The sequence below is a fragment of the Psittacula echo genome (genome assembly GCF_963264785.1).
Source record: "Psittacula echo genome assembly, chromosome: 7".
NCBI lineage: Eukaryota > Metazoa > Chordata > Aves > Psittaciformes > Psittacidae > Psittacula > Psittacula echo.
The window spans coordinates 22,943,828-22,967,257 of NC_137740.1; the positions used below are offsets into that span (position 1 = coordinate 22,943,828).

General features: G+C 46.0%; 1 protein-coding gene across 1 annotated transcript; it reads left to right on the forward strand.

Moving 5' to 3' along the window:
• Positions 1-1,934: 1,934 nt before the first annotated feature.
• On the forward strand, positions 1,935-8,729 carry NPHS2 (NPHS2 stomatin family member, podocin; the record flags this gene model as incomplete). The annotated part of the gene is made up of 8 exons (XM_080623474.1): positions 1,935-2,211; positions 3,807-3,910; positions 4,652-4,724; positions 5,029-5,111; positions 5,864-6,067; positions 6,786-6,841; positions 7,670-7,748; positions 8,454-8,729. The coding sequence occupies 8 exons, from the start codon at positions 1,935-1,937 to the stop codon at positions 8,727-8,729; spliced, it is 1,152 nt and encodes a 383-aa protein (XP_080479600.1).
• Between the last annotated feature and the right edge of the window lie 14,701 nt (positions 8,730-23,430).

Genomic DNA, 23,430 nt, shown 5'->3' on the forward strand with positions numbered 1-23,430 from the left:
AAGCAGGGGAAGTTTAGATTGGATATAAGGAGGCAGTTCTTTACTGTGAGGGTGGTGAGGCACTGGAATTGGTTGCCCAGGGAAGCTGTGAATGCTCCATCCCTGGCAGTGTTCAAGGCCAGGTTGGACAGAGCCTTGGGTGACATGGTTTAGTGTGAGGTGTCCCTGCCCGTGGCAGGGGGGTTGGAACTAGATGATCTTAAGGTCCTTTCCAACCCTAACTATTCTATGATTCTACACAGTGGCTGTGCCCTGAGGGCTCATGGTCATGTGAGAAACCCACTCAACAGTGCAGTTGATTTCCAAATGGGTATGCTTCAAAATGACAAGGGTCCTGAGGCTGTGGCTTTTGGGATGGCAAAGGTTGCAAAACCATTAGCACATACTCTCACAGCATCTCCCCTGTCTGGAGGTAGTGGCCAAAATCATTCCCCAGGGCTGGAGGAGTTGGGACCCACTGGTCCATTTAAACATCAGACAAAACCAGAAAGTTGCAGGTGTGTAGGTGTCAAATATGTCAGAGTGCTTTTGCCAAGGAATCAACCAGAGTCCATGCTGCCCAGACAAAACCAGACTCGAGCTGCTGTTTACTGCTGCTGCTTAACACACCACCTGCCCTTTCAGGAGCTGGAGAGCATCTCCCCCTGTCCCATGTGGGCTGAGTGATAAGCACAAGGTGAAAAAGCTTTCTGCAGCATTTCCAGAGCAAATGCAGACACCATGTAAATTTATTAATTACACCTCATTTCCACCCAACTTTTCTCTGCCATTAGTCTTCTCCATCCATCACTTTCCCGGTGACCTGCTGATGAGGCACCCAGCATTGACAGAGCAGGTGCTCCTGCCCTCCTTGCCTGCAACATCCTGACTCTGCACAGTCCATTGGTCTCCAATAAAGCAGGAATCCACAAAAAAACAAGAGCAGCACTTCCCTGGCTGGCTTCCTGGCTCCCTCCAGCCACTCCTCCACACCAGAGACTGGGCATCCCTGAGCTCAGCACTGCCTGTTGACAGAGAAGTTATTGCCTTGTCTTGCTGCAGCATTATTATTTCTAGCCAGGTGCTGGTTTCTTTAATATGATAAGTGACTTTAAGACACTTTAAGAGCTTTTCTTCCAGAGGTGTCTGCAGATGTCAACACAGGCTGAGAATCACGAAAAGAAAAAGCTCCTATGCTTGCTCTGCCATGCTCTTGCTTTGGAAAGCCAGGAAGGCATTTAGGCACAGCAATTTAGATTACACAGCTCTAATTCTCCAATGGATTCCATGCTTTGAACCCGTTCAGAAAAGTTCATGGTTGAAATAGAAGCAGCCAATTTCCCTCCCTGCTATAATGTGAGGTGACCCTACAGAGAAGGAGTTTCTTGCCAATGTCCCTCCATTGTACCAGCCAAAGGGTTTCTAGGGAACAGACCAATGTGAGATGCTACTTACCTAACTGTTCTCTGCAACACCCCCTCCAAACACCCATGAGTAAGTAACTGCTCTCATCAGTAAAGGTTTTTCACCCTGCTGTTTATTGTTGTGGACCATCCCACCGTTTGAGGTCTTTGCAGCTGCACATCTGACAATTACTTTTAGGTCGCTTTTCAAAAGCTTTGCAGAAACCACCTACTAAAAATCATCTGAGTGCTTTTGACTGTAGTTTATTTCAAAAGGCAGGAAGATGCAAACAGAATGTCCTCCTGGAGTCCAGGGTCTAACTTTCCATCCCATCTCCACAGCAGTGTGTGAAGAGAGCAGAGCAGTTGGGAAACCGCTTGCTCACTTCACTGTCCACTGCGTCTGACAAGCCTGTGACAAACTTGAAACAAGACTCCTTGATCTGACACCTCCCCTTCTCTCCTCCCCTGCCTGGTTTTCCTGCCTGCAGCAATAAATTCAAGCACAAATTCGTCCCGCTCTCACAGGCAGCTGCATGCTCCTCAGCACAGATGAGGATGGATAAGAGGTCTCGGAGCAATACCAGGGAGTCTCACAGGAAACACAGAGAGTCCCCAGCTACACAGAGCAAACGAGAGAAGAGAGAGAGCAGCAGAGAAGCCGGCAAAGGAAGGGGAGACATAAAGCAGGAGAAACCGAAGGAGATCAAGAGCACCACAGGGACAGATGGTAGGGTGCACACGTCCACAGTGGTGGATGTGGATGATGTGGTATCTGATGAAGAAATGGAGGCAATGGCATTGCTGGACAGCGAGCAGCAAGAGGAAGGTATGGCTTATACAAGGGAAGGGGCTCTTTGATCCTGTATGGGTCACTATGTGACTCTGCTCTCTGCACAGTGTCTTCACACCCACCTTGCACAGATTCTCAGGACAGCATATGGGAGATTCCAGCCAGCCTCTGCTGTCAGTACTGCAGGCTGAGCAGCACTGTGTCACAAAGCAAATAACTTTGCAAAAAGCAGCTACATCCGCAGCATTCTTCATGCTTCAGCTTGTTACTCCCCATTTCTAGTCATGCTCTGTTCTCTCTCTTTTCCTGCTTGCTCTTCTTTAGGTGCAGAAAGTTAGCCTTAAGACCAGTTCATAGTCAAAAGGACTGAGCTGCAGGGAAGAACTGTGCTTGAGGTGTATACTCATAGCTCCATATCTGGATAACCTTTAAGAGCAGCTACACTCCAGGCTGTGTGTTTGTTAAGCAGATTCCCAGCCTGCCATGGTTAGAGGGAGAATTGTGTTGTTTGGCAAGATGACTGGGCCTCTTTCAACCCACCATCACCACAGGAATGATAGATGTGTATTACACAACCAGCATCACTTCCATGTGAAGCCACTATCTGCTTCCATGCCAGTGGCTCTGCTGCCCTAGAGTGACATAAAGGTTCAGACTTGCTCCTGTCTGTCTGGGAACTAAGTTTTTCACATCTGCCTCTTTTCTGCCTCAATTACAGGAATTCCAGCTAGTGAGCAGTGCTGTGGAGCTCTAGTCATCAAACAGGTTCTTGGAATGTGAACCTCCTTCAGGACCTTGTGGCTCTGCAGAGAGCTCCAAGGGCAAAAGGGCAGGGATGGAAGGGCTAGAAGGGATTCAAAATAGAAGGGGTGCAGAAATGCTAACTTTACTGATGGAGAACATACACTCTCTGGGTCTAGGTGCACCCAGAAGTTATCTATTTTCATGCCATACCTGCAGATTTTCCCTTGGGCAGGAGCACAGCAAAGAGCAGCCAGAGCAAGATGACCCACACTCTCTTTGGGGAGACGTAGAAGGTAATGTTCATCTGGGGCTGACCATCCCAGCCAGCCCTCAGCATCTTGATTTCACTGCTGTAGAGCACAGAGATTTCAGAAGCACCAGTGGCTTGGTCATACTGCATTAGGGAGCTGGGGTAAGACTAAAATCCTATTCTAAAACAACCTGAGATACTCTGACAGGGACGGGCACTTCAAGCTGTGCATGTTGAAAGCTACCTCTTATTTACAATATTTCTCTTTGCCATTAGCTTATCTTTCCAGATAAGCTTCTGGGATCCCAGCTCAGCCAGCAAGTTGCCCATTCCAAGCCTTGAACACTGCTTGGTAGCAGCAGGTCTTCAAGCTAAAGGCTTCTCTCATCAAGGTACCATGGGGAAGCATGGCTCAATATCTGCCAGTAAAGCAGAGACAAAATCTGTCAGTTCATCCTAGCAGTTCCTGTCCGCAGGGAGTATTCTTTAACCCAAGACCAGAGAGGGCCAAATGCTTCACATACAACAGGTCTAGGTAGAGGACAATAGTGAGGCTGATCTGTGCAGGTACTTGTCAGGCAATCAGTATTTAGAGAGCAGACCTCTCCTAACAGTGTCATGTTGAATTTCTCCCTAGGTGTAAAGTCGCCGGGTATGGGCATCTGTGAGTGGCTTCTGACCATCTTGTCTTTCCTGTTCATCATAATGACCTTCCCCATTTCTATCTGGTTCTGCATGAAGGTGAGAACAGTTACGGGGCCTCTCTGGGTTTAGTATTTGGTGTCTGATGTGGATTGTAACTTACTGGTTCAGCATGTTTCAGACATGAGCATGAAGATTTTTTGGTGTAAGGCCCCATTTACACTTCTTCAGCTCAGCCTACTTAGCCCAGAGATTGCTGCATTGCAGCAGCAGGATAAATAGGGTTTGAATTAAAAATTCTAAGAGAGATTGATCTCTCAGTTAATAGCATATTTTCTTCTCTTCCTCCCCTTTTCTCAGTATGGCTACTGGTAGGCATATTTTGATCCCCACTTCTCAGGAAATTTCACATACGTCTTGTTATCAACAAGAGTGTCAGCATTATAGCTCAGATCTTGCACACATGAGCACATACACACATGATTCCCTTAAAGGCAAACAACCAACACGAAAAATTTTAGCTCAGGGTTTTCAAGTTTGGCCAGGCTACAAGGGAGCAGAATGCTGGCTTCATCCTGGGAAACCCTGGGCTGCTCTCACCAAATCTTGGGCTGTCATAGGGCTGCTCATATGTTGCTCTTACACAAGGTCAGCAAGCAGCTCTGGGCAGGTTCTCAGTTTAGGCTAAAGGAACTCAGCAACAGGTGATGCCACTAGCTCACGCCTGCTGAAATCCTCACTTTGCAGGGCTTTCTCAGAAGACTTCTTATCATACTGGTGAGGCCCCATTCCCCAGTCCTATGCCTTCTTCTCCAGCCTACCTTTTGTTTCCCTCTATAGGTAGTGCGGGAGTATGAGAGAGCCATCGTCTTCCGCCTTGGGCATCTCCTTCCTGGAAGAGCCAAAGGGCCTGGTAAGGTGTTTACTGAGCACCCCACAGCCACGTTGCTCTTCTTTGTGCTCTGCCAAAGCTCACGTACTGGTGCCCTCCAAGCAGGCAGAGCTAGACAGGAGATGGGATGTCTTTGCTCCCTTCTTTTAAAGGGCTGGTAGCTTCTAATGGCTTTTCTCATCACAGAAGCAGCCTCAGAATTTGAGCCTATGTATTGCTGTTCCTTTGTAGTTCTGCATGCCAAACCCTCCCCTGTTCTCCAAAGTAGGAGAGACAATTTCTGTGGTTCTGATAATCACCAGCTGCACTTCTCTTCTTCCCACAGGCCTTTTCTTTTTCCTTCCCTGTCTGGACACATATCATAAGATAGACCTTCGCCTCAAAACACTAGAGATCCCCTTCCACCAGGTATTCCCTCTCATTTGGATCACTTTAACATCACACCTCAGGCTTCCAGCCTTCATTCCTGCATAGAAAAGTCTGAAAAAACTCCCATGCGGTTGGACATGCTTGGATACCCCAATAGGGAGTGGCTGGGCTAAAGATACTGGCCCATGGGCTTTCTACCCACCACACTGAGGAGTGCATGCAGCAGGGGCTCAGACTAAGATCTTACAACAATGTAAGGATGGTACTCAGCTTCTGTATAAGCCTGGGAGGAAGAAAGGGCTGAATGCTTGTTTCTAACCATTAAACCTGCAACCTCCCTAGCCACAGCCCCTCTTCTCCTTCTGGGGGTTATTGCCTATGCTGCTGCATTGCCAGTGGGACTGTCCTTGTCTGGTGGCATCTCCCGGTTGAGTCTGTATAGCAAATCTTCTGGAGATACAATAACTGAGCACATACTTCAGGACACAGTCTATGCTCTAAGAACAGGAATGGACCAGGCAGCAATGGGCAGGGAAACACAGCACAGGATGACAACCTACTTACAGTCCCTAGCTCAGCAGCTGTATTGAGGAGACAGGTGCAAAGATGCTGCTCAGGGAACTGAAGTCCAGAGGTTATATAGTTTGTTATAGGTCAGTCATCAGCAGATACGGAAACTACAAAGACTTAACCATCCAGCTACTCTTCATCATTCTTTTAATCGTGTGCTTTTATGTGCTATCTTAGAGTTGTCAGAACCAGCTCCATCTCTCTTAATGTCTTGTGCTTAGGTGGTGACCAAGGACATGGTTACCTTGGAGATAGATGCTGTCTGCTACTACCGGTTGGAAAACGCCTCTCTTCTCCTTACCACCCTGACCAGCATTTCCAGTGCCATCCAGCTGCTGGTGCAAACCACCACAAAGCGCCTCCTGGCACATCGAGCCTTCTCTGAACTTCTTCTAGAGAGGAAGAGCATCAGCCAGGAGATAAAGGTGCTTCCACAGGGGGAGACAGCAGAGCAAGGGGTGAAATGAGGCTCCAGAAAGCAGCTCAGGTGATCAGTCCCTCAAAATCACAAACACTGGTTTGCAGAAGGGTACAATAATAACACATCTCTCCTTCACAGAACAATGGGTGATTTTTCTTCTGTTTTTTGACTTGGATCACTTTAGAGGAACAACATACACTGTGGGCCCCACAGGCGGCCATGGTGAATAGCAGGCAGTGTGCTGTGAGGAGCATGGAGGAACCACTTAGACAAGCTCCATCAGTGCTTTGTGATAGCCCGCCTTCATTACTAACCCCAGAGAGGAGATTCTTACAACAAATGTGACAGTGCCCCTGAGTCAGTTGCCATAAACCCAGCATACATGGGATCTCCAGGAGCAGTTCTCTGCGGCCTTGACACATATACATGATGATACCAAGTCAGGAACTGAATGTTTCCAATGGAATTGAATTGATTCCACACTTGAACCAGTATGGACTGGTTAAATTGTGCTAAACCTCAGGGCAAACACACGTTGGAAGGGAGGGAAGTAATTTTATTTCTGAGGGGCCTAACACAATAGCACAAAAACTTAATAAATCTGCCTTACAGTCCTGCATTTAGCTGCCTTGAATTAATGTCCCTGCACTCTTACTCCCCTGTAAGGGGCCTAGGGCAGGGCTGGTGTTTCCCTCATGCTCTAAAAATATTCCTCTTCACAGGTGGCTTTGGATGCAGTCACAGGCTGCTGGGGGATCAAAGTGGAGAGAACAGAAATGTAGGTAGAAAATGGCCGGCAGAGGGGACTTCCCTGGCCCTTTGCAAGTACCTCTCCTGCTGTGTTCACTGCTGCATGCCTCTCTTCCTCCTTTGCTTCTGACTGTCTCCCTGTAGCTATTCTGGAGAAGATAGAGCCCCACCTCCCACCTTCCTATTTTCCCTGTCATCTCAGCCTCTGCCTGACATAAAACTTCTACATGTGAAGACTGCTTGCTCCAGCACTGACAGCCAGGGCAGGATCCTTAGCTGGGATCTCATCACCATTTCACTGCCGCTACAGGCAGAGTTTGCACCTAATTCTGGTAGCCCAAGAGGTGCAGCAAGCACTAGACCCTCTGTGTCCCACTCTAGATCAAAGGCCGCAGGGTCTTAGCACTTGTAGGAATGGGCTCATCGTTCAAGAATCCCATGCAGAAAGGTGAGACTCGCTCATCCTGTAGAGGGCCATGGAAGAGAGAGCCAGTGGTGGATGAGTAAATCTATGTATGAACAGAAGGAAAATCCTGTGCTTGTCTCCCAGTGGATTCTCTGCAGTCTCACAAAGAGTGAGCTTAGACTTCAAGCAGCAGAGGCACAGAGAGGAGAGGTCTCTGCTGCCAAGTGATAATGCAAGTCTAATCATTAGAAAACTAGGCAGGAAAAGAAGGTAGAATGAAGGTAGGAGGCTCAAGTGAGACACACAAAGAAGGACACTCTGGGAGCAAAGAACATGAGTGAACTGCTCTGCAGAGATTGACTCATGAGCCCATTCCAAGCCTCAGATTGATCATCTAGTGCTGGCAGGAGAGTCTGGAGCCCAGATAATCCCTGTCCTTCACTACCACAGCAACAACGTGCAACTGCCTGCTGAAATTCGCCAGTCCCTGGCTGTGGAAGCGGAGGCCCAAAGACAGGCCAAAGTGCGGGTATGCCAACTTTGAACACTTCTCATCTCTTTCCAAAGCATCCCTTGTTTATGATCCCTGGGAAATACCACACAAGGATATGGCTCTGGGAAGATATGTTTTCTTTAATTCCTGTTCAAGAGCTGTGTCTAGCAAGGGGAGATGCAGCAAGAGTGTGGGCCAGCCCAGTGGAGTGCCAGATCTGGTACCTGGCTTACAGGTAGGACAGAAAGACACAAGAAGAGGTCTGGGGTTATCACTGAGCCCACAGTGATCCCCATGGGGATCTTCTCCTCAGGCTTTCACTCTCCTCTATGAGCCCAGTGCAGGACTGTCACCACTGTAACATACCCTGCACCTTGCTCAGCACGTGCTGGTCTCCATCACTTGCTCTGAGCTACATGAGAGCCTGGATAAGGTTGGTGTCCAGCACCCCTCCCACAAGCCTAGCCTGGGGGCTGCCCTCTCCCATGCTGTTACAGCAAGAGTATGCTTAGTTGTGAGCCCTGGCAGGCCTAATAAAAACAAGTTAGACATGAGCTCCCAAACTTCTGGGAGCATCAAGAGGTCTTATTAGTATGTATTCATACTGTGATCTTCAGAGAATAAGAACGTTACGATCACTTTGGCCCTGGGAATTTCATGGTGGCAAACTCCCTCTGTAATGAGCAGTCCATGTTCCCTTACTCCCAGCCTCACATAAATCTTTATTCCCCTGCTTGGTAGGTGATCGCTGCTGAGGGGGAAAAGGCTGCTTCGGAGTCCCTGCGGATGGCAGCTGAGATTCTGTCCAGTGCCCCTGCTGCTGCTCAGCTCCGTTACCTCCATGCACTGCACTCCCTTACTGCAGAGAAACCTACTGCTTTCATCTTGCCCTTGCCTTTGGAGGCCATGAATCTGGTCTCTCCAGCTACCCAGAGTCCTTCGACAGTGAGCAGCCTCCTCACAGACACCGCAAAGCTCCCAGAAAGCCCAAAAGACAAGGACTCACCCATGCTCTAAGAGCTGTCCCATGTCCCATGGTTGCTACACTGCCCTCAGTCAGTCCTGCTCAGAGAGGAGCTGAAGGCTGGCCTATTGGCAGGTCTGGAGGCAGGAGGGAAGGCAGCCCAGGCTGTAATATAAAGTGGATTGTACATGGAAGAAGCCTCTGCTTGTTTTGGGAAGGGAAAAATAGAGAGCACAAGGAGCAGGGCTGGCATGTGTGTGAGCAGGGGGTGGAGGGAAGAGGGGTGTCACCCCTTTCTCTTCACAGGGCCAGATGCACCTTGACACCTTAGAGCCTGGCCCCTAGGGTCTGATCTGTCTTGCACCATCACCTTGGCAAGAAAGACAGACTTGGCCCTGTGTACTTAATTGCCCCCATCCCCAAACTGAACAGCCAGGCAGGCAGAGGTGGGAGCCCAGCAATTGGTGGGGGAACAGGCAGGAACTGCAGCACACCTGCAGGTTGTTGGGTGCTGCCAGCCTGGTGGTTCGGGAATGAGGGAATGAGCCAGGTCCCATGGTGTAGTCCTGGATATGGGATTTCAGTCACCACCTATGTGCACATACATACATACATACACCCCCAGGCAACCAAGGTGTTTAGCCGTAGTTTTAAAATAGAAGGAAAATGCAGCCTTTATTGGCACTTCCCTGCAAGGCACATCAGGGATGAAGAGGAAAGGCAGGCTGTACTGCCGCTCGCTTCCATTGGGGGGTGAGAAAGGACAAGTTCTGACCGTGTGGGCATCTAAAAATTTTAGCAGCGATCCATTTAACCAATTCCTACTGAGCTGACAAAGGAGAATCCAGCAGCACTGCGGAAGAGCCAGCTGAGAACCTGGAGAACAGCAATACTTCTGCATGGTGCAGCTACCTTGGCAACCTACACACACAGGGAAGGAACAGAGAAAGTCCTCAATGTCCTATAAGCCTCAAAACTCCTATACATCTTTCCTGACAAAAACTATTTGAAATGACCAGGAACCTGCAGATACTGAAATCCTTTCCCTTGCCAAAGATATGGATCACTGTCAAAGAAAATACCACTGCACTTGGTTTCTCTGATCCTGGCGCCCTTTGGGTGGATGTCAGTTCTGCTCCTGCCCTTTTACTTGACCTGCGGCGTCTCTCTTTGGCTCCCCTGCACAGCCATTCCCAGGACCAATGTTCTGCTGCTGGTGGCCTGTGGAGGCCAAGACAGGGGACTTCATGGCCCTTCTCTTAATTGCCCACACAGTAGTTGGCCATCATGCACATGCCTAGCAGGAGTTACCCAGCCAGTCACTCACTCTTGTATTTTTACTCATTTTTCAGTCCCTCTTTGTCTCCTGGTAACACTCACACACATTGGCATATATAAGCAGTAATACTTGTGTTAAATGCAGCTTTGTCATGAGCATGGCCTGTAGGTACTGGCTTAATACTGCTGTGGAGGACAAGGATCCCACTTCTATGAAGTACCACATATTCTGTATTTAACCAGCCCCTTCAGCTCCCTGGACTCCCCTTCTCAACACTTGGTGCTCCCATAATACTCGCTCTACATGTATTCGCTGGCCTTTTTAACAGTGTCGTGGTTTAAGCCCCGGCTGTAAATTAGAACCACGCAGTCTACTTCCCCCCCCCCACTCCCCAGAGGGATGGGGAGGAGAATCGAAAGAATGTAACTCCCACGGGTTGAGATAAGAACAGTCTGGTAACTAAGGTATAACACAAATCACTACTGCTGCCACCAATAATAATAATGATAAGAGAAATAACAAGGGAAGAAAATATGATACCGCTCGCCGGAAAAGAGCCCGACTGAAAAGGGGACGTGCCCTTCTGGGTAGCTCCCAGTTACATCCCCGGGCATGACGTGCTGTGGTATGGAATACCTCTTTGGCTAGTTTGGGTCAGGCGTCCTGTCCCTGCTTCCTCCCGGCCCCTCCTCCTCCCTGGCAGACCATGAGACTCACAAAGTCCTTGGTCAGTCTAAACATCAGTGTTATCAGCTCTTCCCAGGCCAAAAGTCAAAAACACAGTGCTGCAACAGCTACTAAGAAGGAGAAAAACTGACTGCTACTACTGAACTCAGGACAAACAGCAAGGACACTCAGGGACCAGTCCCCTTATGGGTGGCTGGGAAGTGGGAAAAATCCACCTGTGAACTTCTTGGTGATCTCATGAGCTTGTCTGGCTGCATTTCTAACTCTGTGTAAAATGATCCATCCAGACCAAGATTCTCTGGCACATCAAGGACCAACACCTCTACAGATAACATCTCAAAGGAACAACACTTAGCCTGAGGAATGACTGTCAGGAGACATGCAGCACTACGTCAGGGCACACACATTACCCTGTTTGCATGCATATCTGCAGAAGTCAGGCATAGCTTTTTCAAACGTGTAACTTTTCTGTAGCTAAAGACAAAACAAATTATAGCCAAGAGCATCCTCAGTTCCAAAGAGCATGTCTTGTTCCAGCATTATCTTGTCTCTTCTACATATAGAGCTGGCAGAAATGTCTCATTTTACCTTCAGGAGATATTACATTCCAAAAACTCGCAGAAGAAAAACATCATTTAAAAATGTACTTTGGGATTAGTGATATATGATGTTTCTAAAATGAAATTTACTCTGAGTTGGCAGGGGTTGTCTGAGCCAGTGTGATTTCAGGCAGTTTTACTGCCTGCTCTTCCAAGCTGAGACTGGGTCAAATTCCATGCCTAACCAAGGCAGCTCTGTTGGCCTTGCAGAGCCTTAGAACTGTACAGACTGTCCCAGGTAGGGGACCAGAGGTAGAGGTCTGGGTGGCCACCTCACTAGGCAGTTTGGCCTGTTAAGGCTGTAGGGGTACTGCAGATGGGGACAGGGGCCTCAGATGCCAAGCAGAAATCACAGAGAGATGGAGCATTTAAATGCCATCTCAGTGCACTGAGTGCATGAACTGGCATCATCTGAAGTCTGATTTTGTGACTTTGGCTACAGGCAGTTCTCCTGTGGTAGCAATTTGAGAAAGGCCTTCAGGATCATGCACAGCTTCAGGCTTTTTCATGCTTTCTGAAAAAAGGACAAAAACGTCAAGATGAAGATTCAAAGACACAAAAATTCGTCTCTGTACAATTGTTTGTACAATTCTGTGCAAAAACCAGTCAGCTAGTAACTGGATCATCTGAAACCTATAGGATGAAGGAGGTACTCATTATCAGATGGGTATCTGATACCTCCACAATCAGGCCACACTGACACTAGGAAAAAGATAAACCTTGATATGAAAGAGGTGCAAATGACTTACTTGCATAATCCAACAGGGATGAGGCAGAACGAGATACAGCAACAAGAACAGATTGATGAACACAAACAGAAGGCAAGCATAAAGCAAGGGGAGGAGGGTGCACAAGGAGAGATGTGGGTAAGAGAAAGTCAAGGTAGCAATGGTATTACAAGGAAGATGAGCTATAAAGATATTAAAGCTTTGGGACAAGGTAGAGGACAAACAAAGCATATGTGGAAGTGGCAGAGCCAGCTAGAACAGTGTAAATGCTGAGATGGGACTGAGTTACTGGGGTAGTAGGTAAGGAGTAACAGCAGTGGATTGATGGTGAACCACTGCTATGAACAGGCACTATGAAACTACTGGGGCATTGCTATTCTTTAATGTTGCTTTTTTCCGGAGCCCTTGAACTGGCCAGAGGTAGAAGCTTTGAGACTTGAACAGGCCTCGACTTCCGAGATGCCTTCTTGGAGACATTCTTCTGAAAGAAAAACAAAACAACAAACCAAAGTCAGTAAAAATACCACGGAGCTAAAATGTGCCCAAGGTATCACATCCTTAACAAACAAATTAGCCTCTCCTTCCACTTTGATGTCAATCAAAGGATACACTGAAGGACTAAGGGAAGATATTTTAATTCCCAATTTTTCATCCTTCTCCACATCTTATATCCATGTAGATCTAGCTGAGAAAGGACACAAGGAAATGTTTTCATCCACAACAAACATGCGAACTAAGGAACTCACTGCCGAACTGTATGGGCAAGATCAGTATGTCAGCTGTGTTCAGACAACTCTTGGAGACAGCAAGATTGTCCTGTGCTAGAAAAAGGAAAGGTCTGTGGCTTCTGAGAGTAAAGGGACCTGGAATATTATTTCTTTTCTACCCTAAAATCAGTGATCCTAAACAGACCTTCTTGACTGTAACAGGGAACACTCACAGGAAGATGAAGTCAATTATAGTGATCTCCTAGGTACAGATACTGGTGTCCTATGTCAAACAAAGTTACTTTCTCTCTAAACCAGACCACATTCAGCAGTTCTTTTTGCTCTGATCTATAATCATGTTAAAAGTCTCCTTGCTTGGCTTCTGACAAAGAGTCTTGACAAAGCCCTAGGATGTGCCCAGGAGGAGACGGTCCTGCACTAAACAGGAGATGAATTAGGTGTCCTCAAAGATTGCTTCCCTCTCTGAGTCTGGAAGAGGGCTTGAAATACTGGTTCTCCTGATCTTGCCCTTCTTTGTGTGTTGCTTCTGGGATGACTCTTTCTCCAACTCACTCTCTAGGTCTTGGATTCTCTGCAGAGCTTCTTCCAGCTTCTCTTCAAGACCTTCAGATCCCTCCTCTGCATTTTGAGCATGGATCTCTGTTTCTCTGAAACACAGAAGCAAAGGTAACACCGAAATCTAAAATATAAGCAGCTGGTGGCAGCACACCTAAAAGAAAGATTTAGAAAGCTGAAGCTTTCAGTGGGACTGACTCTATAAAACACATTTATGATTTCAGAGAAGGGCATTGTTAAAAGATCACTAAAGGAGTTCATGGCACATCTGTTTAAACCCTGTAAGCTGAATTAATTTCAAAACTCAGTGTTTGCTAGCAAAGGGTGAGATGCTGATCTTCACTGTTCAAGGATAAATACAGAGCACAGTCAATTCTATTAGCAAAGCTAATGAGATGGGGTTACTCCGGATAAATCAAGCTCACAGATAAAACAAGAAATATGAGGGAATGTAGTTCAAAGTGCCCAGGCCTGCTTAAACATGGAAGAAGTCCTTACCAAACACAAACCTTGATGTGATTCTGCATGAAGACACTTGGGTGTCACTTCATTGTGTTCCCCACACTTAGGTACAAAATTGCATGTCTGTACCTGCCAAGCTCCTGGGCACTAAGCGGGCCCTGGAAGAGCTCAGCTGCGTTCACATGATACCCTGCAAGTGCTAACAGGACCTGAAGTATTAAGAAGTTTCACAGAAAACCATCCTGAGCACCTTTGCAATGTACCTCATGAGTACACAAAACAGAAAATCTCCACAGAAATGAAGGGGAGCCAATATGGGTCATATCTTCAGCTAACATAAAACATACTCAATCACCCAAGACAATCAAAATGGAAGGAAACCCAAAATTAAGCCAACAGATATTGGATAAAGCAGAAATTATCAGAGAGCAAAATAGGCACTTGCCTGGCATGAAACCCTGCCCCACTCATGCCTCCAGCACATGGCCAGTACTCACAAGAGTTGCGCTTGCAGATGTTTCAGCATTGCTAGGGCTTCAAACTCTTTCTGAGAAAAGGGACTTGATGGCATGGAGGCAGTCATCTCTCTCTGATTGGGAAAACCTTTTGTAAGTGAATGTGAAAACAACAATACTGCATTTCACCTGTAGCATGTGCCTGGTTTGGTGCTGGTGTGTCAGTGCACAGTCACAACACAGACAAGAGCTCTATATCAGCAAACCATGTAAAACCAGAAACTAGTTTAGGGACTGAACTGATCTTGGCATTAAAAATAGACTAAAATGATTTTCTGACTCAGACAAGAAACTCTCACTGGCTTCATAGTCTTGGGTTGCTGGTGCATTCCTTGGGTTACTAAGGTTGAAGGTGTCTGTAGTCTGGTTAGGAGCAAAAATCCCAACAAGACAATGTTCAAAGAACAGAAAGAGGCAGCTCCTCACATTGTCCAATAGGCATAAGTCAGCTTTCATCTTAAAAAGACAACTTTGGTTTTTCTGTAAATCTAACTGTTGAAAGGCTCTCACTCTAAGCTTTGGAAGGTAATTATGATTTCCAGGGATTCATTTCTATAAAACAAATCAGAGTCCATAAAGACACACTCCTGCACTGTCACACTTAACTAGCTGATCACTTCTAAAGTATGGAGAGCAAGGCACATTTAGCAATGCAGCATGCTTAAAGAGTGACATCATCCAGTGCCAGTTTGCTAGAGATCCACACTTCTGGTACCTCTAGGCTCTACTCTGAATGACTGACTAGCTAGGGAATAACAAGCCCTATGACTTCTGAAGAGCAACTTTACTGAAGAGCACTATCCCAAACGCAAGCAGAGGCCAAAACCAACCTGAACTCCTTAATTCCCAGTTGTGGGATCTCCCTGAATCTCTGAACTGCCTTCAACTCCTCCCATGTGCTCAGCATCAAACTACTTTCACCATCCCAGTCTCAGCAGATAGTCCTGGATCATGGATCATGAAGCCATGGCAGTAATGCAGGGGTGAGAAGGACAAATTGCAGCTGTGGTAACTGTTCTAATGATTAAAGTTGCTAGAGGAGAGGAATCTGAGAGAACATCAGCACCTTGCACTGCCCCAAGTCTGCACAAGTGTTAAATGGGGTCTCATAACAGAGTCTGAGTATACACCTAGAACCTAGCTCCAAATCTCTGCAGAAGGCTAAAAACCACTGGTGTGGTGGAGACTCCTACCCCTGTAACTGTAATGATGTCTGATTTCAGAGACTTCAGGTGGACATTGGAGTCATGCCCTACGTATCTGATCATATTATCTATACCAGCACATGGATGCTGCTCAAGAGAGAAAAGGAACAAGAAACAAGAGATACCACTAGCCTCCTGGCATTCAAGGCCACTGTAAGGCCATGTTTCACATCACATACTCTGAGCAATAAATAAAAAGGCCCTGCTGGAAAGCAGCATATTGCTGCTACTACAGTCCCTGCATGATGGCTATTTCCTCCTTTACTTTTAATGGTTCTTCCTCTGTTATGGGTTTTGTTTTGCTGATGGCATTTCCAGCTTCAAACTCTTCCCGAGTTGAAGAAATGACGGTGTCCTTAAGCTTAAGTTTCAATTGCAATTCCTGTAAGGCACTGTAAGGATCAGGTTAATAGCTTGCTCTCTTTGCCCTAACCTAGGCAAAGCTAGCTGGTTTCTGTGCACATATTTAGACTTGGACTCCAGCCACTGAGGAGCTCCTGAGCAGGAATGTGTTTCAAATCACAATGAGTATGCTAGTTACTGAATGCTTAGACCATGACAATTACATAGGCAGGACCCATCTGCTTTGTGGAGGCCATGGCAGGTAGAAAAAGAGGCAGCATGAGAGCTACAGCACTGGCTGTAGACTGGAAGTCATGAAAAATGTCATTCTGCTTGGGGGTCAAGTTCAGACCTGAAGCTAACAGATCATTCAAGTCAATAAACCTAAATCAATTTTCTCATTATTTGAATCTAACCTGTTTTGCATGAAAGTAGACCAGTGCCAGGCCAACCAGCTATAAAATATGTCTGATTGTTACAAGCAGTCTCAGGCATCCATCTAGCCACACAAGGAATTAAACTACAAGTTCAGCTTAATCTCCTGGGTAAGGCGACCACAAGAATTCCAGCCGAAGTCCACCCCAACAGGTGAAGCAAAAGCTATCACACACCATGGGGAACTGGCCTACCCGTGGGGTAAATTCACCACCTCCACTGAAGCTCTGGTTTTGCCTTAGACCTGTGCTCACAAGCAGCACTGTGATTTTTAAGCAATTTGCAGTCATGACACCTCATAGTTCTAGCTGCTGCTTTGAGTGCATGCAGGTCTCCATGTGAAACCTTCCTTCAAAGGGAACTGTAGCTCCTTTCTTAAGGAAAAGTTTTGAAGCAGACCTTCATTCAAATTGGTTCAACCTAGACCAGCAAATGCAGTCTTATATATACCTCTGATTCAAAGAGGTTTCTCAGTTCTTCTAAATCCAGAAAGGAGACTGGAGTGCCTTTGATCTCTGAAAGAAGATGACTACACGCTTGAATCCAATTACAGCACTCAGTCTGCAGATACAGCAGAAAATGATTATTCAGGGCTTATTGAGCAGAAAAAAAAAAACCAACAAATGAACAACCTGTTATCATATTCATTCAGTCAGTTAAATAACTCCAGCTTTCTGTCTTTATTTATAGGAAGGGGACTACCTGGAACCTTCCATTCTCACCCTACAACGAAGACACATTTCTCCAAGCGTTCAGACATGGCATATGTCACCAGCTAATCACTTCCACCAACTCATTCCTTCAACAACCTCCTCCTCAGGCCAGCACAGAACATATGTCATAGCCACTGCCCCAGCCCATGTGGGGAGAAATTAGTGTAAATCCCACGGGTTAATTTTTCACTCATTAAGGTAATGCAGAACAGAAGCACAAGTATTTTCAACCCCTGCAGGGAGGCTTCTTGCGTTCCTTGAAGCCCTCTGTTCAGGGTATCCTCAGCCTTCACGAAGGGTCTACCTCTCACATTCCTAAAGCACAGGCAAAGCTAAGCTAAACACTGGGAATGATAATGGTAGCAATTAAGAGCTTTACTGCCAGTGTAAAATAAGGGGGAGTCAGGTATGTCAGTTGACTGCAAAAATTTTCAACTGCATCTGCATAAAGGCACCAAGCACCTCCAGGAACCCCTAAGCACCACTCAAGTCTGGATGTGCACGGCTCTGACAAGCTTTGGACCAGAGGTGAATCTACTGCCACTCATACAGAATAAATCTCACAGGAGAGCCCTTACATATGTACCCTGAAACAGGACAAGGAAAATATTGAAAGTGAACATGACCTGACCCAGTTTTATCTGTGTTCCAGGACTGCAAAGTCAGTAGGTAACTTGGGGAACCAGGGTAATCCATTGGAACAGCAGTCTTCCTCCTCCTTGAAACCTCACATATATTTTTATCTAGCTTTTATAAAGCAAATGCAGTCTAATCTGGAAAACTATCTAGGCTTCCAGACCTAGATAGCTGGCAACACAGGAGCTTTTTACCTTGATCTTATTCAGCTCCTCCAGCTCAAAATCAGCTTCTAAATCTTTCTCTGATCGTTTCTTTTGAACAATTTCGTTGATGGTCTCACGGCAGCAGCTGCAAAGATGTAGAACTACCAGCCCTGCAGAAGTGCCTTCAAATGCTTATAATCATAGAATCATTTAGGTGGAAAAGATGATTCAGTCAGGAGCCGTTGCTGTCAGCAAGGTACAGGAACTATCTGTAGATCTCTTCACTACTAGAGAAGTCTGCAGAAGAGCAATACTCACCTGCCCCACTCACACAGTGACCTCCCAGAAAGCTTGTCCATGCCAGTGCTGTATTAACCCACACAGGATGTGTGAGCACAGATCCTGAATCAGGTGGAGGCATTGCTCCAAGTGATCTGTAGACTCACTGCCTGTAATGCCTTCATTCCTCCAAAGGTCATTCACAGAAGGATGGGCAGAGCCCACACTATCGCAGATGCCGGCATATTTTATAGCAGTACTAGCTATAAAGCAGGCACTGCTGTTCTCTTTAGGTGTTTCTATCTTATTAGAATCCCTACAAATTCTAGTGAGGCCCATTTAAGACCTGGGAAAAGATCTAAGGACAAACAAATGGATGGTCTGTCACCATGATTGGCACACTAAACATTTTTTCTTGAGAAAACTCTCTTAGGTGAAACTGAAAACCTCCGTTGATACCTGTCTACAGAATCAGCAAGTCTGCACATCTCTGCAACCAACTCTTCAGCTCCATGCTGCAGCTTACTAGCCCTCAGAAGCCCGGGCTCCTTGTCCATCTCGGTACCTGACTCCTGCCACTGGGGACACTCGAGGGACAAGCATTCTGTTGTCATGTGTCTCAGCAAATCCACCAGCCACAGGGTCATGTTTCTGTCCAGTTCAGTCACCTGCACAAAACATTAGAGCAAATCTAAACCAGTGATAAATCATAGAATCATAGAATAGTTAGGGTTGGAAAGGACCTTAAGATCATCTAGTTCCAACCCCCCTGCCATGGGCAGGGACACCTCACACTAAACCATGTCAACCAAGGCCTCATCCAACCTGGTCTTGAGCACTGCGAAGGATGGAGCACTCACAACCTCCCTGGGCAACCCATTCCAGTGCCTCACCACCCTCACAGGAAAGAACTTCCTCCTTAGATCCAATCTAAACTTCCCCTGTTTAAGTTTTAACCCATTACCTCTTGTCCTGTCACTACAGTCCCTGATGAACAGTCCATCCCCAGCATCTTTGTAGGCCCCCTTCAGATACTGGAAGGCTGCTATGAGGTCTCCACGCAGCCTTCTCTTCTCCAGGCTGAACAGCCCCAACTTTCTCAGCCTGTCTTCATACAGGAGGTGCTCCAGTCCCCTGATCATCCTCATGGCCCTCCTCTGGACTTGTTCCAACAGTTCCATGTCCTTTTTATGTTGAGGACACCAGAACTGCACACAATACTGCAAGTGAGGTCTCACAAGAGCAGAGTAGACTGGTTTTGCCAAGTAGTCTGAAGTCACTGCATTTCACATACATGAATGTGCCATCTAATTTAATTTGCAAACTGACCTAATGACAGAAACATTTATTTTTATCATTCTTCTCCCATATTCATTCCCATTATAGACACATCTTTTTCTACTATGGATCTATTCTTCTTCCAGTTCTTGTTTAGGATCATATGCTGATTATTAGCCATGTAGCAAGCTCTCATGTCCAGAATTCAGTGACAAACCAAAACCTATACACCGCACTTATAGAACATTAAAAAAATGCATATTGACAGCCTCTAGTCTACAATCATGGGAGAAGTAAGCCCACAGAGAGCTCAGAGCCACAACAGCTCTCGGAACAGGAAATAACTTTGATTATTCCAGAGAAAATACTCACTAAAGATGAAACAATAAAATTGTTTTGGCGCACTATATAGGAGACCTTACAGCTATTTTTGGAGGAGTTCTTCCCTACTCCTTTGACTGGAAGACAAAAGCCACAACTCAATTCAAACAAGATAAGAAAGTGTCAAAAGAGAAACAAGCATTCCTTACAACTGCGCTCTGGCCAGATAGAAATTACAGGAAGGACTGAATGCTAGGTATAGCACTCTTATCCCAGCGGTTTCAGGCTTGCACTTACTTTTTCATTAGCACATGTGACATTCTTCTCAGTCTCATTATTCATGGACAGAACCCATTGCTGAATCATATGAAAAAAATCATTAGGTACCACTCTGAAATAAAAACAAATCCAGAAACAAGGTGACCTCTAGTGCACCAGACCCAAGGATCTCTTGTCTCAAAGACACCTTTTGCTTCCCAGCTTGAGGAAAACAACACATTATAGTATACCATATGCTGGAAACATGACACTTTTTTTTTTTTTTGTTAATGCTATAGTTGTGGGCAAACTTGGCATTTTCAAGTAAATCTCTTACGTATACGTTTTGCATGTGCTCTGCAAATGATTTACTTCTTGATGATATTTACCAAAGACAATGGAGCGCCATGAAGAGGACTATGCCCCCATAAGTCTGACTGTAAATGAATCACATATTTTGTTTTTTCTTCAAGTGTCAAGGTTTCCAAACCAGGTGGCAGTTCTGAGGGAGACAGTGATGTTCCAGGAGTGATTCCGAAGCCTCCAACTGTTTCGACTCCACAGATAATTATCAAATCAAAGCAAATGAAAGGCAGTCACCAATCACCTTAACACTTCAGCTGATCATGTTTAGCCCACTAACAGTTTCCTGTGCCAGGGTCCCCACCCTGGCATCCAAAAAAGGACATTTCTCTTTTCTTATGAGTGTAGCACTGCGTGCAAAGTCAGCCTAGGTAAAATTAACAACTCTGTCCTTATGGGAAATGTGATTTCTGATCGCTTTCAGCTTCATGCAACTGCCCGGAGCCTACACAGCTCTTCACTGCATCCGCCTTGGCCAGCTACACAGGAATCTTCTGATAAAATGCACACAGCTCAGCTTTGTGCACGCCAGAACCTTGCTTCAGCTTTTGCACCTTGAATAATCAATCTTCCATACTTTTCACCAAGGCTGTCAAAAACCTAGCTGTGCCCGCAGGGGAAGAAAATACAAACCTTTAATTATAATTCTTTCAGCCAACAAAACCAAAGCTGGATTCAAAGAAGGATGGGATGAACAGCCTATGTGGGAACTGGCTACACTTGGAACTAAAAATAAGCTGCTTAGTAAGCACTGAATTCAAAACAAGTTGAAAGAAACTGGGCTTGAATTAAAGCCCTTCTTGTCTTGGCAGATTTGGCTCCCTTGTTTCATAAAGGCTTAATATAACTCTTTTTAAAACAGCTTGGCAGTTACAATCCAGTTCTTCAAAGATGGAGGTGATGCAGTATGCACAGGTATGCATAATGCCTGTACAAGGTAGTAAATTAATTTTCATCCACTCATGTGGAAAATACTGATGGATATTCTCTTTCTGTTGGGGAGTATGCTTGAAATGCAACAATGATATCCATTGATATCATGGATATTGAATATCTTCTTGATACCCAATGTTTAAACTTTGCTTAAATCCTGGTGAGGTCCTGACTTTCACGACATCTTGGATCAAAGATGGCATGTTAAGCACATGGTGGTGATGAAAGGTGTTTTAATATTTCAGTGATTTTGACACATGGGTACAGCTGTGGAGCAGAACTGTTTAACTTCTGCTCTGGGTTGGGAGAAGTGCAATGAAGCAGTGTTGGGATGTTCAAACAAGTAAGAAATAGAGGTGGTTATGCTCCTCAGGGTGGAGCCTTTGAGAGCACATGATAGAGCTCCACAACCAGGTGTTAGGTGTTAACAAGCAGGAGGCCAAGGAGAAGTGGCAGGAATGACAGTGTAAATTTTCCTGCATGCAGCATCTTCTTAAGAGGAAAGAAGAGGTGGGTCCCAGGGGGACATGGGATCATAGAATCATAGAATAGTTAGGGTGGGAAAGGACCTTAAGATCATCTAGTTCCAACCCCCCTGCCATGGGCAGGGACACCTCACACTAAACCGTTCCACCCAAGGCTCTGTCCAACCTGGCCTTGAACACCAACAGGGATGGAGCATTCACAGCTTCCTTGGACAACCTATCCCAGTGCCTCACCACCCTTACAGTAAAGAATTCCTTCCTTATATCAAATCTAAACTTCCCCTGTTTGAGTTTCAACCCGTTACCCCTCGTCCTATCACTACAGTTCCTAATGAAGAGTCCCTCCCCAGCATCTTTGTAGGCCCCCTTCAGATACTGGAAGGCTGCTATGAGGTCTCCACGCAGCCTTCTCTTCTCCAGGCTGAACAGCCCCAACTTTCTCAGCCTGTCTTCATACAGGAGGTGTTCCAGTCCCCTGATCATCCTCATGGCTCTCCTCTGGACTTGTTCCAACAGTTCCATGGCCTTTTTATGTTGAGGACACCAGAACTGCACACAATACTCCAAGTGAGGTCTCACAAGAGCAGAGTAGAGGGGCAGGATCACCTCCTTTGACCTGCTGGTCACACTCCTTTTGATGCAGCCCAGGATATGGTTGGCTTTCTGGGCTGCGAGCGCACACTGCAGCCGGCTCATGTTCATTTTCTCATCAACCAACACCCCCAAGCTCTTCTCCACAGGGCTGCTCTGAATCTCTTCTCTGCCCAACCTGTAGCCGTGCCTGGGATTGCTCCGACCCTGGTGCAGGACCTTGCACTTGGCATGGTTAAACTTCATAAGGTTGGCATCAGCCCACCTCACAAGTGTGTCGAGGTCCCTCTGGATGGCATCCCTTCCCTCTGGCGTATCAACCGAACCACACAGCTTGGTGTCATCGGCAAACTTGCTGAGGGCGCACTCAATCCCACTGTCCCTGTCACCAACAAAGATGTTGAACAAGACCGGTCCCAGCACCGATCTCTGAGGGACACCACTCGTTAGTGGTTTCCAGCCGGACATTGAGCCATTGACCACAACTCTTTGCAGCTGTGGCCAGCCAGCCAGTCTTTTGTCCACTGAGTGGTCCACCCATCAAATTGATGTCTCTTCAATTTAGAGACAATGATGAGTCACTTCTGATCACTTATGTGTGGTTTGGCTGTATTAGCCCTTACACAGTATTCTGGATCCTTATTAAATATTAGCTTGCTTTGGGAAGGCTGTCTGTTTCATTGCATTTATCTGATGAACTTTATCAAGTCCCTCAAAAATGAAAAGATCAAACTGGAGCTCACTGGAGAGGCCACTCTTGTACCAAGTGCCAATTTCAGAGTCAAAACCATGTTATTTTCAAAAGAAGGTACACTCTGAAGGCTTTAAGAAGTGAGCAAGGGAGACTGAATAAAAGCAAAGACATTAAACCAAACCTGATAAATTTCATATAAATTATTTCTTATATCTCCTGTCTAACCAATCTCGTATCTCATTGCTCTCCCTCCATCTCTAATTTTTGTCATCAAATACCATTTGCCCTTTGTACTTCTGGCACATGCTGCTTGAGACCAGGTAATCAGATCTTAGAAGATAGTAAATACTTCAGGTAACCAAGTGCCACTGCCTTACAGTACAAAGTTACCATGATCTCAGTATTATATCTTACCTATTCTTTACAATGGCTTTCATTTTCACTGTTTCTTATCAAAGATGCAATAGAATGTAAAAAGAAGGGGTACCATATATTTTCTACTGAAAGACCATTACATTACAA